The sequence below is a fragment of the Oncorhynchus gorbuscha genome, linkage group LG17, assembly GCF_021184085.1.
Source record: "Oncorhynchus gorbuscha isolate QuinsamMale2020 ecotype Even-year linkage group LG17, OgorEven_v1.0, whole genome shotgun sequence".
In the NCBI taxonomy this organism is placed as follows: Eukaryota; Metazoa; Chordata; class Actinopteri; order Salmoniformes; family Salmonidae; genus Oncorhynchus; species Oncorhynchus gorbuscha.
In genome coordinates this window covers 35,308,865-35,324,110 of record NC_060189.1, presented here as the reverse complement: position 1 = coordinate 35,324,110, position 15,246 = coordinate 35,308,865, and the positions used below count along the sequence as shown (strand labels likewise).

The 15,246-nt window shown below is 43.9% G+C and overlaps 2 protein-coding genes across 2 annotated transcripts in view; one reads left to right on the top strand and one right to left on the bottom strand.

The window, feature by feature from the left end:
* Positions 1 to 834: 834 nt before the first annotated feature.
* LOC124002023 (forkhead box protein A1-A-like) lies at positions 835 to 3,857 on the bottom strand. The gene is given in 3 exon segments (XM_046309234.1): positions 835 to 1,925; positions 1,928 to 2,741; positions 3,659 to 3,857. Coding segments are annotated over 3 exon segments (1,305 nt in total). The 5' UTR covers positions 3,731 to 3,857; the 3' UTR covers positions 835 to 1,506.
* A 2,144-nt stretch (positions 3,858 to 6,001) lies between these two features.
* The window catches only part of ttc6 (tetratricopeptide repeat domain 6), a 28,781-nt gene continuing 19,536 nt past the window's right edge, over positions 6,002 to 15,246 (top strand). Inside the window, exons 1-15 of the mRNA XM_046307797.1 lie at positions 6,002 to 7,145; positions 7,361 to 7,420; positions 7,621 to 7,800; positions 7,973 to 8,103; positions 9,694 to 9,873; positions 10,158 to 10,317; positions 10,695 to 10,799; positions 11,205 to 11,306; positions 11,380 to 11,466; positions 11,576 to 11,985; positions 12,171 to 12,705; positions 12,959 to 13,088; positions 13,576 to 13,751; positions 13,991 to 14,127; positions 15,043 to 15,212. Coding sequence (XP_046163753.1) covers positions 6,099 to 7,145; positions 7,361 to 7,420; positions 7,621 to 7,800; positions 7,973 to 8,103; positions 9,694 to 9,873; positions 10,158 to 10,317; positions 10,695 to 10,799; positions 11,205 to 11,306; positions 11,380 to 11,466; positions 11,576 to 11,985; positions 12,171 to 12,705; positions 12,959 to 13,088; positions 13,576 to 13,751; positions 13,991 to 14,127; positions 15,043 to 15,212 — 3,610 coding nt within the window. The 5' untranslated portion in view covers positions 6,002 to 6,098. The remainder of the gene's footprint in view (positions 7,146 to 7,360; positions 7,421 to 7,620; positions 7,801 to 7,972; positions 8,104 to 9,693; positions 9,874 to 10,157; positions 10,318 to 10,694; positions 10,800 to 11,204; positions 11,307 to 11,379; positions 11,467 to 11,575; positions 11,986 to 12,170; positions 12,706 to 12,958; positions 13,089 to 13,575; positions 13,752 to 13,990; positions 14,128 to 15,042; positions 15,213 to 15,246) is intronic.

Here is a 15,246-nt window from a genome sequence, read left to right as displayed (position 1 = left end):
AACAAGTAAGCTTGAATGTGTCTGTAGAAATATAAACTGAAAAACAAAACAGTGACCACAGGCCTATGGCATAAGCCTATAAAGCCGCAATTCTCCGCGATATTTTCACCACACTCAATTCAATTCTCCATGTTATTTGCGCATCGGGGGGCAATTACATGATAATTAAACACATTTCACGGTTACTCAGCCAAAATGTGTGTCTACAAAATGCCATGATCAAAGTCAAATCTGTTCAGGTTCACGAGCCGCATCATGTAGGGTTACCGTTCACAAAAAGATGCTTTGGTCTTTCCATGATATTGTTAAAAATCCATTTACAACACGCCGGAATCCTTTGAGGTAAAGCTCTGCGGCTGTATTTCTGTTAGATTTGGCTTTAGTCTTGCTCATTGATCAAAAAACTTGCGGTGCGTCAACCCAAGCGAGCATCAATACAGTTAGCGTTTATGAACTTTACAGAGATATTACAATTATATTGAATACACTTTAGATGTGTCTATCAATGGTTCATAACCTAATTTCATATGGAGTTACATTCATGATACAATATTTTACGCAATTGCTTACAAGACTGAACAACAAAGCTGGCTATATGTCACTCTGACAGAAGCTTTAGACCATATAATTAATAACACTCTCTTTACAATGGTAATGAAAATGTTTTGTAAGGCTTCATTTTTAAACTCAAAATGTTACAATTCATATTGTTCCTGAATTATTTGGATATGCGTTAAAAGTTGGAACAGTTGCGTAATTGAATAGTACTTTTTTTACGCCTCATGCACAGAATAGCCTCTTCAAAATTAACATCAGAAATACAAACAATCAGTGAATAAATCGTATTTGTTTTATTTGAAAATGAACAAGAAATAAGTTAAGCACGTGCAGAGACATCAAAACAAACAGAGAAAGATACAACGCTGACATTGGGCTGCACATAAAAATCACACATTTTCTGGTTTGAAAAATACCACAAAAGACATACAGTTGTCATGTATAAAGAAATACATTTTTTTTTTTTATAATGCATTTCCACGTGGAATTTAAGATTGTTATACAAGATTGGTTTGTAAATATGTTTGTCAGATATTTAGCAAATGAACCAAAGCAATGCGTAAAATGACAACATCCATTTAAAAGGTAAGCTATCTGGAACAGACGGGTGTTTGTCGCTTCGTCTGTCTCACGCGTTCCACGAGACCTTATTGACCTTCATTCATGCACATAGTAACACACATGGACATATTCATCGTGGGTACTACAAGTTCGGGGAATACAACATTATTTTACAAGCTCAAAATTGTTTTAAATACACTAGCAATGATTTACGACTGGATATACAATCATTCAATGGTAACACTTTACAGTATAGGCCTATTGTATTTTACTCATACACATTCTTATACATTAAAGTAACAGTCCTTATGCACCAGGTGCATGCAGAAAAATATGATCAATGTTTTCTGTCATCCTTTTATCGAGCACTATAAAAATGAGAAGATACTAAGAAGTGTTGAGGACTGGTCTGGAATACACACCTTGATAGTATGACGCCTCTATTGCGGATGGGTCCATGGCTCTGCCTACCATGGACGCGCTGCCGAGGGGTAGACTGGAAGACATACTTGAGCCGTAGGAAGAGTATTGCAAAGCTTGCTCGTAGGCTTTCAAATCCAGTTTGTGCTGTTGCTCTGAGGAGGACATTAAATTATTTATTGAAAACGGGTGGTTGAATGAGTAATGGGGATCCCCTTTTAGGTGCAGATGGGACTCGTGCGCCATCGAGTGCGGAGGTAAAGGGAGAGAGGACAGGGACGTGGCCGAGCTGGCCACGGGGTGGAGAGGTGGCCCGCTGCTCTTTAGTTCAGAGGCGCTTCCACTGCTCCTGTGGTCCATGCTGTGAGGGCTGGAGGACTGGTTGAGAGGGAGTTGGAGTCCACATTCCCAGTCTTGCTGTTGGTGTTCTCGCTCGAAGGTGACCCAGAACCGGACTGGTCTTTCCTTCCGTCCCCTTTACTTGAAGATATCTTTCTATTTTCGCATTTAAAGCGCTTTTGTCTGCGTAGGTAACAACCGTTCTCGAACATATTTCCTGAATCTGGGTGCAGGGCCCAGTACGAACCTTTGCCTGGCTTATCCGGTGACCTGGACACTTTGATGAAGCAATCATTAAAAGACAATGAATGGCGAATAGAGTTCTGCCACCTCTGTTGGTTCTGTCTGTAGTATGGAAATAGGTCCATTATCCACTGATAGATTTCGCTAAGCGTGAGCATCTTGCTTGGTGCTTGCTGAATGGCCATGGTTATGAGGGATATGTATGAATACGGAGGCTTTGCGTGTGGGTAGCTTCTCCTGAACGACTTGTTGTCCCTTGCTCGGTTCAGGTTGGGCTGAGTATAGGACATTGGGCTCATAGTAGGGCTCATGCTCGCGTATGGATTCATAGCGTTCATGGAAGCCTGCTGAGCCGACATCGCGCCCATGTTCGAGGGGCTAAGGGCAGTGCCCATTAACGGTACCCCTCCACCCATTCCGTTCATCGCACTGGACGCGCTCGGGGGCATCCCTGTCATTGTCCCGGGGCTTAGTCCGGCTCCCAGGCCGGGGTTGGCATAAGACATATTGAAAGAACCTGAGGTCATATTTCCATTAGTAGACATACTCATGTAACTGTTCATATTGTTCATGGAACTCAGTCCTGCATTCATGCCGTTGTTCACCATGGGCGAATATACCTGGAATAACAGGAGAGAAATGTGATCACAACAATGCATTGGTCTTCCACACACTCAAAGTGCTTATGTTTTTTATTATTTGTTTTTATTCTGCTGGAATCGACTGTGTAATAATGTTAAGCCAATAATAATGAATACTTATGAATATTAGGCTGTTAATAAACACAAAATATTTCAAAACTTAACGAATTTAATTCATTCGATTTGACTAAAAAACATGAGATTAATTTTGAGAGTTTTTAAACAGCAGCATCAAAACAGTGCAGCCTGGTCCATTTATATCATATATATCAAACTCAAACAACATCGTTTCATTGTGTTAGGGTATAAAATGCCATTTTGTGCTGCTTTTCAAGCAATGCAATCATTTAGATGAACATTTTATGTAGGCCTATTATGCACAAACAGAAGGTCAAGCAAAGCGTATTAATCTTAATATTGGTATGGAACAAACGAATTAAGATTGATTGGAAACATTCCACTGACTGCAACTTTCTTTTCGAATAGCAAGCATTGATAAACATATGCCATGATCTCGTTGCATGATGGCTGGTAAACATTCAGTGCCTAATCCCATTTTTACGCACATGTATAATGGTATTTTATTTCTTGTTAAAGTGCCAGTCAGCACTCGGCCTGCTGTGACTGCAATGTGCACTGCTGCCACCCGGCGTGCTTGGCCGTCTCTCGTTCTTTAGGATACATCATCAGGTTGCATATAGTGAAGTATATGCCCAAAAGAGCCCAATATTCTATAAACAACAACAGCAACACAGTGCCATTTGAAATTTTTTAAGGACACTCAGTGCAGTTTGCTAGAAAACATGCATCGCAAAAACGAAGACGTGGAAATCAGTTAGCACCTAATTGTTATTCTAATACACAAATCGAATCAAACTGAAATACACATAGCCTACCTCTTGTGCGTCATTGTAATAGCTGCTCCAATCTGGCGTTTCGTGACCTTCCATTTTCACTGTACCCAACATTATGGTTGAAATCCACAAATCGTAAACATGCAGTTCCTCAGACTGGAGTTTGTGAGAAATGTATCCTAGGAAAAGGTGCGTTGTAACTGGTGGGATGTTGCAGGAGGGTTAGAGTAAAGAAGTGAGGAGATAGATGTTGAATGCAGTGTGACCTGTGAGTTTAGATCTTCCCCTAATACGTAGGCGGTACAACCCACCCACTTTTTCAGTGTTCATTTGCCTGGCTCTTTTTCCCTCGCTGAAGTCACCCCTCCGGTGCCCACAGTTATTCTGCGTCTTTACAGAGAAAAATAGCTCAGTCAAAAATAATGTTTTCCCCTCCCTAATAAGGTGTGTAAACATTCCATCAGTCAGAAAGCAGGGTTTGAAAAACAGCCGAGCATGGCATTTGTTGTTGTACAATTACGCACTTGGAATTATATCCATAAATTAAGGTATTTCATATGCCATGGAGAAAGCCAGGCATCAAACAAATACACAGGAAACTAGTATTACAACCTAGAATTGTAGGTCTTTAAGATTAATCATGACGGGAATTTTTATTAAATAAAATGTAACAGGACAGTCTGTTTATGTCTATAATTTCAAATGATCCATTACCTACACAAGGGCGCGCGCGCCCTACAATGTCATGATAATATTTGCTCTGGCTCACAGAAAGTTGTCGATAGGTATCAAAATGTTCAATTCTGCGAGAATTGATAAGGCGTTAGCACTGAGGGTATTGGATATTCTTATAAAAAAATATTCACTTATAAGCAATGAAGGTTTATTTCTTTATAATAATTGAATTTATGTGCAGACTATGCCCATATATAGGATTCAATTGTAGCCTACGTAGGCCTGTGTTTCAGGCTTAATGTTTAATGTTATGGCCTCTGGACAACGGAGAAGACAAGTGTCAACATCTTAATATGCGTGAAAAAAGCTTCCCAATATTCCTCTGCTCTGTTAACTAGACAGTAGCCCTACAAGCAGTTGCAGCCAGGTCCTTCGATTCTAAACCCGTTAATGAGGGAATAACAGCGATAATTATCCCTTTACATGGGATTATCTCAGGGTGATCTCTAACGCCATTAGGGAGAGAAAATCGATTTGTTAAGGCCGGATTAAAACCTCCCACAAAGCATGGGAAATTAGGTTTACAGCTGGATTTGAAATCTGACACGGTAGATATAGCCAACCTCACAAAGCCCTACAGATGAACATGGTTGTTTTACAGATATTTACGCTAATAGATTGCTTTATTCTATGACACGAGTCTTTATGATCACATGTTTATTATGGCACAGAATAAAAGGGGAAAAAATGAAAATAGAATCAGAAGATGAATTGTCCCAAAGAAATTAGAAGGGATGAATTACATTCCACATTTGAAGAGCGTACTAGACAATATTGGATTTCATGACAATAATATTTCCTGAAGGCCTACACATCCATAATGAAAACTACAGAGCCAATAGAAAAAGGCATAGGCCTATGCCGAATTGAAGCTATACTTCTTCTGTCGATTAGAAAAGCCTTTGAGCGCTGAACACGTTCGCAATTTGTAACCTTTTACTTAGTTCAGTTTCCAGTGCTCGTCCGGGTCTTCCGCAGTCTTAGTTCTGCACCCACGTGGTGTCTGTTTTGTCCAGCCTAGTTGTCTGGTTTGGTTGCTAGGAGATCCTCCCAGCCACCACGAAGAAATGGTGGATGTCAAAGCGTCACAAAAGTTTGTAAACATTTTACCTGCCAACGTGTTTATGAGATGATATTCAGACATTTAAAGTAACGTCAATTTCAGCAAACAGCGGTGTCTTGTCACTTCAATAGTTTTGGAAAAGGTAAGCGTTGGAATTGGCTAACGTTAGCTAATCTAACGTTATTCTAGTAGCATTGGAGTGGTTCACTGCTGGCAACATTGTAGCTCGTTGACATCTTTCAAACTTCACGAGCAACAAAATACACACCGTGAAGCTGTTATACTGACAGTGCTGCTACTTTTTGCCACACAGTAACAAAAATCTTAGCATCAACAGTTTGATCATCATCAGTTATTGAGTAGGCCGCGTAGTAATACATAGAATAAGCATCAATCATGTCATATATCACGTTTTAGGCTACCATTTGTTTTTATTGCTGTGTGTTTTAATCATTTTAATTGATCTTTCATAATAACCCATTGAAAAAGAATACCTCTTACAACTCACCCACTTCCATCCTTAGTCCTTTACTTTTTTTGCATGTTTCACTTTCCAACATTTGGTCACGTTGATAGACATGGAGCAACTTGTTGAGAAATAAGGTTCTGGGGCACAGCGAGAAGCTAAAGCTGAAGAAGGAGTTAGGGGTGCTACGCAATGAGTCCCAGTGTGAATTCCTATAAATGAAGCAGCTGTTTTTCAACTCCCACACAACCACCAGCACACAGGATCAACCACCAGACTCTCTCCACACACTGGAGTCATCAGGACTGATGGAAGAGGCTACAGAGGGACCCTGTGGCACATCGGACACGCCCCAAAATAGGACCTCACAGATGTCTGCAGGGTCAGTCAGCCTGTTGGAGTTCCATGCAGATCTGCTACAATCACCACCTGCCTCCTTACCACAAAGTGCTCTCCTACTAGACATCCCTAAAACAAAGGCTGAGGTGAGCAGGAGTCAAGGAACCACACGTATCAAAGGAATCAGTGAAGGGAGAAATTCAGTTCATTTGGTCCTGTCTTCTCCAGGCCAGAAACCTTCCCAGAAGCCGGCCATAGCTCAGCTAGCAGGGACTACCAAAGTGGTGTCCATGTCCATGAGGCCACAGCCTCCCTCTAAGCCCAGGTCAGAGAGGCCAGCAACAGGGACCAGGATGTTTATATACAAGAGCAAGAAGGAGTCAGAGCAGGTGTCGGAGAAGGAAGCGGCAGAGAGGCGCATCCAGAGATCCAACTTCTTCAGCAGATGTCTGGCTCTGAGCTCGGACAACACCGATGACAGCAGGAACAGTGAGGACTCGGGCTCCGAGCCATCCCACGGGAAAGCCCCACAGAAGGTCAAGAAAAAGAAAAGGAGGAATCAGAAAGATAGGTCTACGCATGCACCAAGGACGCCCACTGACGACAGAAGCTCAAAGAGCCAGAGGAGTACCATGGCCCCGAACAGTATCCACAGTGTCAAGTCCACCACAGAGCTGCTGGAGGAGGCACGGGGCATTGTAGGGGCCGAGGTTGCAGAGAGCCAGGAGGGCACGGACCCCCAGCAGAGACACCCAGAGGAGTCAGTGGCCCCGACTATGGGGCTTGTCAGAGGCAGAGGGAGGACGGTGGATGAGATCATTGCCTCCTTGCAGAGAGGGGACAGTGATATGCCATCTGCCTCGGACCAGATGATCAAGGAGCTGATGGAAAGAGTGCTGGGGGACAGCTACAATGCGGACAACGAGGTGACAACATGATAACAATAGGACAACAACATATAATATCCTGAATGGTCACAAACATTTTGACCTTTTTACTTTTGGTAGAGATTTGAATTAAGCCCGGTGATAGTTATTTTATATTAGTTATTTAAACAGGTATTCAATGCTCATAGCAATTTACACTTGCATTGATTAATGACAATCTTTGTTTTTGTTATAACATTTAATCATTTTTAAAGGAAGAAAAAACAGTGGAATCAGAGGAGAGAGAAGAGAATATTAGCCATGTACCAACAGAGGTAATGCAGAGACTAGAGTGTATTTAGATTTGATCACATTTCATTGAAAAATAGGTTTTCAGAGCATTTGAGAACATTTTCAAGTGTAGAGGTTTCTGTTATTAAGGATTGTATAAAGTTTAAACTAAATTCAACCTTAATAAGGAATTCTGTTAGTAATATAGTTAACATTAACAAACGTCTTATCCACATTTTTACAGGATACTCCTCAGAGGTCCCCGGTTCCACAGAGGATGTTGTGGGTTAAGAGGGATTCTCCTACCTCTCCAAGACCTGCTGAGTCCCCTAAAGTCACATCAGGGGTCTACAAGATCGCTCACTCACTGTCTGAACGAGAGACAGACGGCGATGACTCTATGGTCTCTGCTCTTCCACAGAAGGTAATACTTGGATTCATGTGGCTGTCATTGTGTGAAGTTCAGTAGTTGGAACTGTACTATCAGTTTATCTTGTTCACGCCTAATTTATTTAAGTCTTTTCTTATTTTAGCTCCCACAATTAGAAGACAAATGTTTGTCTTTGTGTGTTTTTTCCCCCCTCTCTCCATCAAAGGTGACTTATGCAGATGTAATGACAGCTCGAGGAGATACCATAGCTCCTTCTCAGAGACCAGCGAGGGTGTCTTTCCAAAACAAAACCATTCAAGGCCTCTCCCCTCTAGCAACATGGGCCCCCAAAGCACAGTAAGCGTCTTGTATTCCCTGTCAGTCTGGTTGATCACGAGAGATGTGAGTTGTTGTATCGAACTGATTTTGAGTTGTGATCATTATTGAAGGTTAAACTACTACTTCTATTACAAACTTGGGTATTAAATGTATACCACATACAACACTGCACTGTCAAATAAATAGGGGTTTTCTCCTAAAACACGAAGACATGTTGCTTAAACCCTGTATAATCACGGTCGTCACTGTGTTATCCCTGCTTGTTTTGAACAAAGTTGTTTTCCAACAACCTCTTCAACTCACTATCATTAGTAACCATCTCCGACCTTGACTTTAATGGATTGGGCGGTGGTGGCATTGGATGGAGATGAGCTCAGTTCCAGGGAGTCTCTCTGCAAATAAAGTGACTTTTAAGCTATCATCAAAACTCCCCACCTGATTCTCGGAGACCCATTGACACAGAGAGTAATTATGCTCCAAGCCTAACACACTCTTCAGACTGCTCTCTCTCTGTCTGGAGCCTGGTGCAACCACACACTTCCTTATAACTGACTCACCTAAAGAGACCAGATTTACTGCCTCCTCCCGTTGCAAGTGCTGAGTTGGAGTTGTGCCACACCCTCCCACTCCTTCCACTCCCCTCCAACCCCATTGACGAAAAAATGGAACCAAAACAAGTGCCATTTAATTAGGGGTGTTTTTCAGAGCTTTGGTTCACTGAAAGGTTTCTGTTGGTTATGGATAAGAGGCTTTATAAGGGGGCCAGGCTGCCAGCCTGTCTGCTGATGGTACATGGATTAGATAAGGAGCAAGGCTGAAGGCAGTGCTCAGGTCAGCTCCACTCCACAGTTATGGAATGCTCATTTCATTGAAAACAAGGCGAATGACTCCAGGGTGACCTTACAGGTTTGCCGCTCCGCTAGCTGAGCTGAGGCATGCCTACCTAACCCAGAGTGCCAGAGAGATGATCAATCTCAGGAGTGGCAGGCCGTAGTGAGCATGTTAGGCTCCAATAAATTGTCCAGTGTCTGTCAGGACAGGAGGTGGGTGGTGGGTGACGAAGGGAGGCCGGGCCTTTCCCTCCTAGCACAGAGATGCCACACACAGAGTCTCCAGTTCAAAGAGTGGTGAGAAGTTATGGCAGGGATGATCTGAGCAAATAAACCACCAGCTCATCTGCTTACGCCACAGAGAATGGTTCATCTGTTAGGACAAGCCTCGAGACCACTGTATTGCTTGTAGACGTTTCAAATATGTGGATTCTTGTTGAATCGTTGACATTCTTCAATATAACAAACCAGTGGGGTTTTGGTTCAAAGCAAAATGTCAGCTGACTTCTCTCTTTACCATACATGATAATACTGTATGTTGGGTTTTATATATACCCTGTGTTATTGCAGACTGGGTAAAGAAGTCAGAAATTGTGTTACATTTAGATACAATTGAAAGTAAGTATTACCCTGGTCCTAGATCTGTTTGTGTTCTCACCAACTCTATTGCTATCATTGTCAAGCCAGTGAGAAGGAGTTGGCATGATGGCACAAACGGACTGGCGAAGTAAGAGTATCACAACGTTGTCGTCATTACTGTTCTAATTCTCTCCCACAGTGCAGATGGGTACAAGACCATTCACCACCTCTGTACAACCCCAGTCAGCCAGGCCCTGCCTCTGGAGCTGCAGCTGGCTTCCCGGGTCTGTCACACCTCCAGCCAACTCAGTGCACCACCACAGTTTCACCAACAGAGGGCAGCACTACAACACATCGCTGCCCAGCCTGACAGACACAGGTAAAACGCTTTTATTACATTTTTTTATTTAACCTTTATTTATCTATCTCTCCTAGGCTCTGCTTCATAAGTTGTTTTCTGACCAAAACCTAGACTTTATAGCAACATTTGGAATTGAAGTGTTGTGATACAGGGTTGCATTAAATTATTTAGTAAATATGATTTGGTCATCTTCTCCACTTTCTCTCTCACTACCTTCTGCACTCCACGTGGGAAAACTTTGCATGTCAGGAGTATCATTACAACAACCTCATATCATGTAAAACTATTGAATCTCTTTGCAGGATATTAAATGAAGGCCTGCCCCGCGTGGAGGTGACTGAGTCTGATGGAAAGGACTGTGTGAGTCACCTGCCTTCCCAGACTTCAGACAGCCTGGCTGACTGGCAGAGGATCGCTGAGTTTTACGTAGAGAAGCCTAGGATGATGCTTCATGGACAGGCGGTGAGGAGGATCAGCACTATGTTTATACACCCCCCCCCCCCCCCAAACATTTTGTCTAGAAAGTGTTTCACCATCCAACAAGATGATCCACTAGGTGGCACCAAACATATTTGTAACTCATTAGAAACAGGAGTTTTTTTTAAAGGGACTGCTTATAACATGATACTAACACTGTAGCTATCTGGGATTGTTTAATAATGTCAAATGTTTCAGTTTCAATGTTTCAGTTCCAGTTCCGCATTATCTTTTTAATGTCACGTGTGACTTTGTTTTATTCAAGGGGCCTTTTCATTAGTCTAGATGAGTCACCTGTCTTGAAGTGTCTATCCTCCCAGTTCTCTGTGTGTCTCATACAGTATCTCTCTCCTTCCTCCCAGACCTCTCTGTGTTCCAACGAGCTGAAGATGTTCTGGCACCCAGCGCCTCCTAAGTTCAGCTGCTCTCCTGCATTCGTCAAACACAAACTCTTTCCCAAGTACCAGGTAGTACTGAGCCTCTGATGTTTACAGACGGACTTGTAGGCTACTTCCCTCCCAGACAGTCAGTCCACATGGACTGTTAACGGAAGACTTAACTCTACTCTATTTGTTCCTGGCTGTGTTTTAGTTGAGACGTGATGGGGGAACATTGGAGATGCTCTTTGATCATTACATTACAAGATGCCTTACTACTCTGAAAGATAGATAACATTAACAAGGCCACATTGATCATGCCTTTTTAACCAAAGATGTCCAGGTGAAATATAATATCTTTGAATATCAAATATCTTTGATATATCTGAATAATAGCTTTGATATATCAGAATATCAAATTGCAAGTGAACCAGTTAACCAAACCTCGCCAATGTGATCTCACCCTGCTGTGTTTCTATGGTGTTTGTTACTAAGGCAACGCGGAACGATCTCTCCAGAGAGGAGCTCTATGGTGATCTACAGGACCTGGTGGAATCAGCCTGTGACCTGACAGAGATGGAGCCAACCACCTCAGTGGTCAGTGTGTGCTTTAGTTACCCCCCCCCCCCCTTCTAGCATGCCCTTACGAACGTGTTGGATCTTCCTACAGGAAAATGTGCTGTCCAGAAAGTTCAAGTCTATGATAGACCTCAGAGTAACTGAGCAGTCACCTCAACCCTCCATTGACGAAGAACAGGTGAGTGTATATGAAAAATGTGATGTCATTCAATAACACGATAAACCACTATCTCACCACCTAAGCAGAGGTTCTGACCATTGTCTCACTATTCACCATCTTGACCCAGTTGAAGAGGCCCTTCTCTGCCCCACACCTCAACCCTGAGCCAGAGGCCTTCCTCAAGGTATCATGTGACTTTGCCACCGTCACCAGAGAGATGGAGGTGGTTCGGCAGCAGCTGTCCTCCACTGTGCTGGCTGAGGAGAACCATCCCCAGGTTACTCCCACTGTCCAGCAGGAGGCCGACCACCAAGCCCCCGCAGCAGGCCCCAACACAGAGGAGCTTACCCCAGCCCTCAGCCAGAGTCATCTCCAGTACAGGAGGGACCGAGGCAGGGTGATGATGGCGGAACCCGTCAGGGGAGGCAGCATATCCCACTCGAAGAGGAAGGTCGCCAGGGGTGGGAAGAAGCTGTGCCCTGCCAAGCTGGCCTACATCCACGAAAAACTGCAGGAGCCACCACGTACTCTCATCAGGTAGGCAGGCTTACAGTACTGAGATTCATTTGGCTTACAAAGCAGCTATAGATCTTCCAGATGAATGTGCTTTCATTTGGATATACAGTAGACCCATGTTATTGCTGTATTTACAGAATGTATACATTTCCTCTTCACATCTAATCACCCTGTCTATCTGTGTTGCCTGCCTCCTGTGTTCCCAGGAGTGAGTCTGTGTGCCAGCTACTACCCATCAAACCCACCACGTGCCTTTCAGAGGAGCCTCCCCTCCCTCTCCCCTTGCCTCGCTACCTGAGCCTACCCCTGGTGCTGGACTTTGAGAGTTTTGCCGCTGACCAGGGTGGCATCCCCGACGTGCTCCCTCCCCGGGAGTGGGTGAGGGATATCTGGGATGCCTGGTTTGACCAGCTCTTCCCCCCACTGGAGGAGAGCAGCAGCACCTCCAAGAAAGAGTCAGACTCCTCTAAGAGGGCCCCCAGCAGCAGCCTCCAGAGCGGGGCCCTGAAAAAGCCTGGGGAGAAGGTCCTGATGCTGGATGAGATACAGCCTCTGGACTGGGTGGACCTGTCTCTGACCCTGGACCAGGGACTGACCACAGGCGACCTGGAGGGAGAGGTGGCCAAGCTGACCCAGGCTATTGCCCAGCAGGACAGACCCAGCGCCTTTGACCTGTGTCGCAGGGGGGCGCTGCAGAAGAAACTGGGCCGGCTTAACCAGGCTCTGGAGGATCTCAATGCCGTAAGTTTAGTTCACATTTTCAGTAGGCTAGCAGAGGTTTGCTTCTGAAGTAGGACAGCCATGGAAGAGTGTGTTAGGTCAGAATACTGTAATTGCAGTTGGAGGCTAGTCAAAGTAACTTGATTTCGACATTTATTTGTAAGTATATAAGCTAGCTAATAGGTTTGACCCGATTTCCCCACTAGCTTCATTTTCCTCCTCTAGGCCTAGCTTCTGATGATAAATGGTTCACGTGTTGTTGTTTCCACACTAGGCCATTTCCCTAGAGCCCTACCTGCTGGATGCTTACTGGCACAGGCACAGCATTTATCTGCTCAGAAACAACCAGAATAGTGCTTTGGATGACCTGAACTTTATCATCAAGCACACCAAGAAACATGCAGGTAAGCCCACCACAGTCCAAAGCCCAGTGTGTTTAATTAGTTGCTGTAGATAAAAGTGATTTGCGGTACATACAGCGTGATGATGCACTGACTGACTCTGCCAAGGTGAAAGTGATTGCACTTCTGCTGAATCGCTCACTTGAATGAATTTAAATTCCTCATTTTATGAGCCTTTTAGTTGTTGTTTTTTCGCTCTGGTACGTTCCATCTGTATTTTGAAGTTAGTGAGTGCTCCATTGATTTAAATGTTAGTTCCTTTTTGCAAATAGGAACACATTTGTGTTGACTATAGTTATTGTACATTCTGTGTCATTACACTGCTGGTCAATTTATTAAGGCAATTCTGGTGATGTACCCACGGTTAAGGATGCAACTGGACTTACATGTGATTTGATTATGGTTCACGGCTGTACAGCTATAGCTCTTCCTCTTTTCTAGACTACTGTACAGTACAATACATTACCAACCTTTTATATGTGTTTACCAGATGCCTTCAAGTCCAAAGCAGAAATCTACAGAGTGAGAGGAGAGACCACCCTGGCTATTATAAACTACACTCAGGCCATCAAATGCAGACCTGAAGACGATAACAACTATTTCAAGAGGGCGGAGATGTACGAGAAGAGGAATGAGATTCTACTGGCCATGGAGGACTATGCCAAAGTGAGTCACGTTGCCACTGACATCACTGGGTCTCAAAGCACTCTTAGGATGTAGTCTGGGTTTAATACAGCCATCGAAGGTAGAAAACCAACAGCGTGATATTGTGTATTGATTGAGAAGAGATTCCACTTCACTCCAGCGCTGACCTCTGGGTTATTTTGCCAGCATAAGCCACAGAACAAGGGCTTAACAGGAGACTGCTGTGACTGGTGTGTATGTCTGTAATCTTTGTCTTCCAGACGTTCACCATCAACCCAGGGAGAACGGATGCTCTGTTGACCCACGGCCTGCAGTACTTCCACAGCTGTAACTGGATGGTGGCTCTGTCTGACTTTACTCTGCTGCTCCAGCGTGATCCCAGCCATGCCATCGCCAGGTAGTCCCAAATGACACCCTATTCCCTATATAGTGCACAACTATTGACCAGGGCCCACAGGTAGTAGTGCACTATATAGGACAGGAATGAGCAACTTTGATGGGGGTGTGGCCCACCAAAAAACGGAACTCATCATGAGGGGCCGCAGTAGCTAGTGGGTCTGCATACTCACATCCACCCCCCCCCCCATTTCCTTCAATTCTGCACATTTTGCCATGGGGCGTAGAAAAAATGTTGTTTTAAAGCAAGTTTGCTGCAATTCTACACATTTTGCCATGGGGCAGAGAGAAGATTTAGCAATTTTATAACTAACTTCATGTAATTCTCCTCATCTTGCCATGGAGCGAAGAGAAACATTTGCAGTTTTACAGCTAATTTCCTGAAATTCTACACATTTTGCCATAGGAGGCAAACATTTGCAGTTTTTAAGATGATAACTGATGATCAATGGGCCCTATCCCGGTTGGTAGTTTGACCATGATTACTACAAGTTTAGATAGCTGGCCGCTAGACTAACTAAACCAATCTAAAAATGTTTTGCTGACATGGGCTAATTGAGTACCTGCTGATGCACAACCAAATTTCAAAATTGCAGCTTGTGTATTCTATTATTCAAATGATTGTATTTTTCTGGTGTGAAATTAGTCTGCGGGCCTACGAAAGGGGGGGCTGCAAGTTGACCATCCCTGATATAGGGAATAGAGTGTCACTCTGGACACAGATAATGCCAGCTTTAGGATTGAGTTCAGCTCACAATCACGCACAGGTTCTGTCTCTCTCCCTCTCTCTCAAAACACACACACGCACTGAAATGTCGATTGACAGTCAGTTGTGTTACCCTCCATAATGTCAGTTGTGTTACCCTCCATAATGTCAGTGGTGTTACCCTCTCGTTATAATCTGGACGTACCACAGGACGTACAGGGGCAGGATCTATGCTAAGGTGGGTCAGTACCAGGACGCCATCGAGGACTTCTCCCTAGCAGTTCACCTGGACCCCAATGACTGGCTGGCCTTCTACCACCGGGGCTGTCTGCTCAGGAAGAGGATGCCTGATATTTCCCTCCAAGATCTCAGCACCTCAGGTATTACACAATAGATAAATATATACTTTATTGT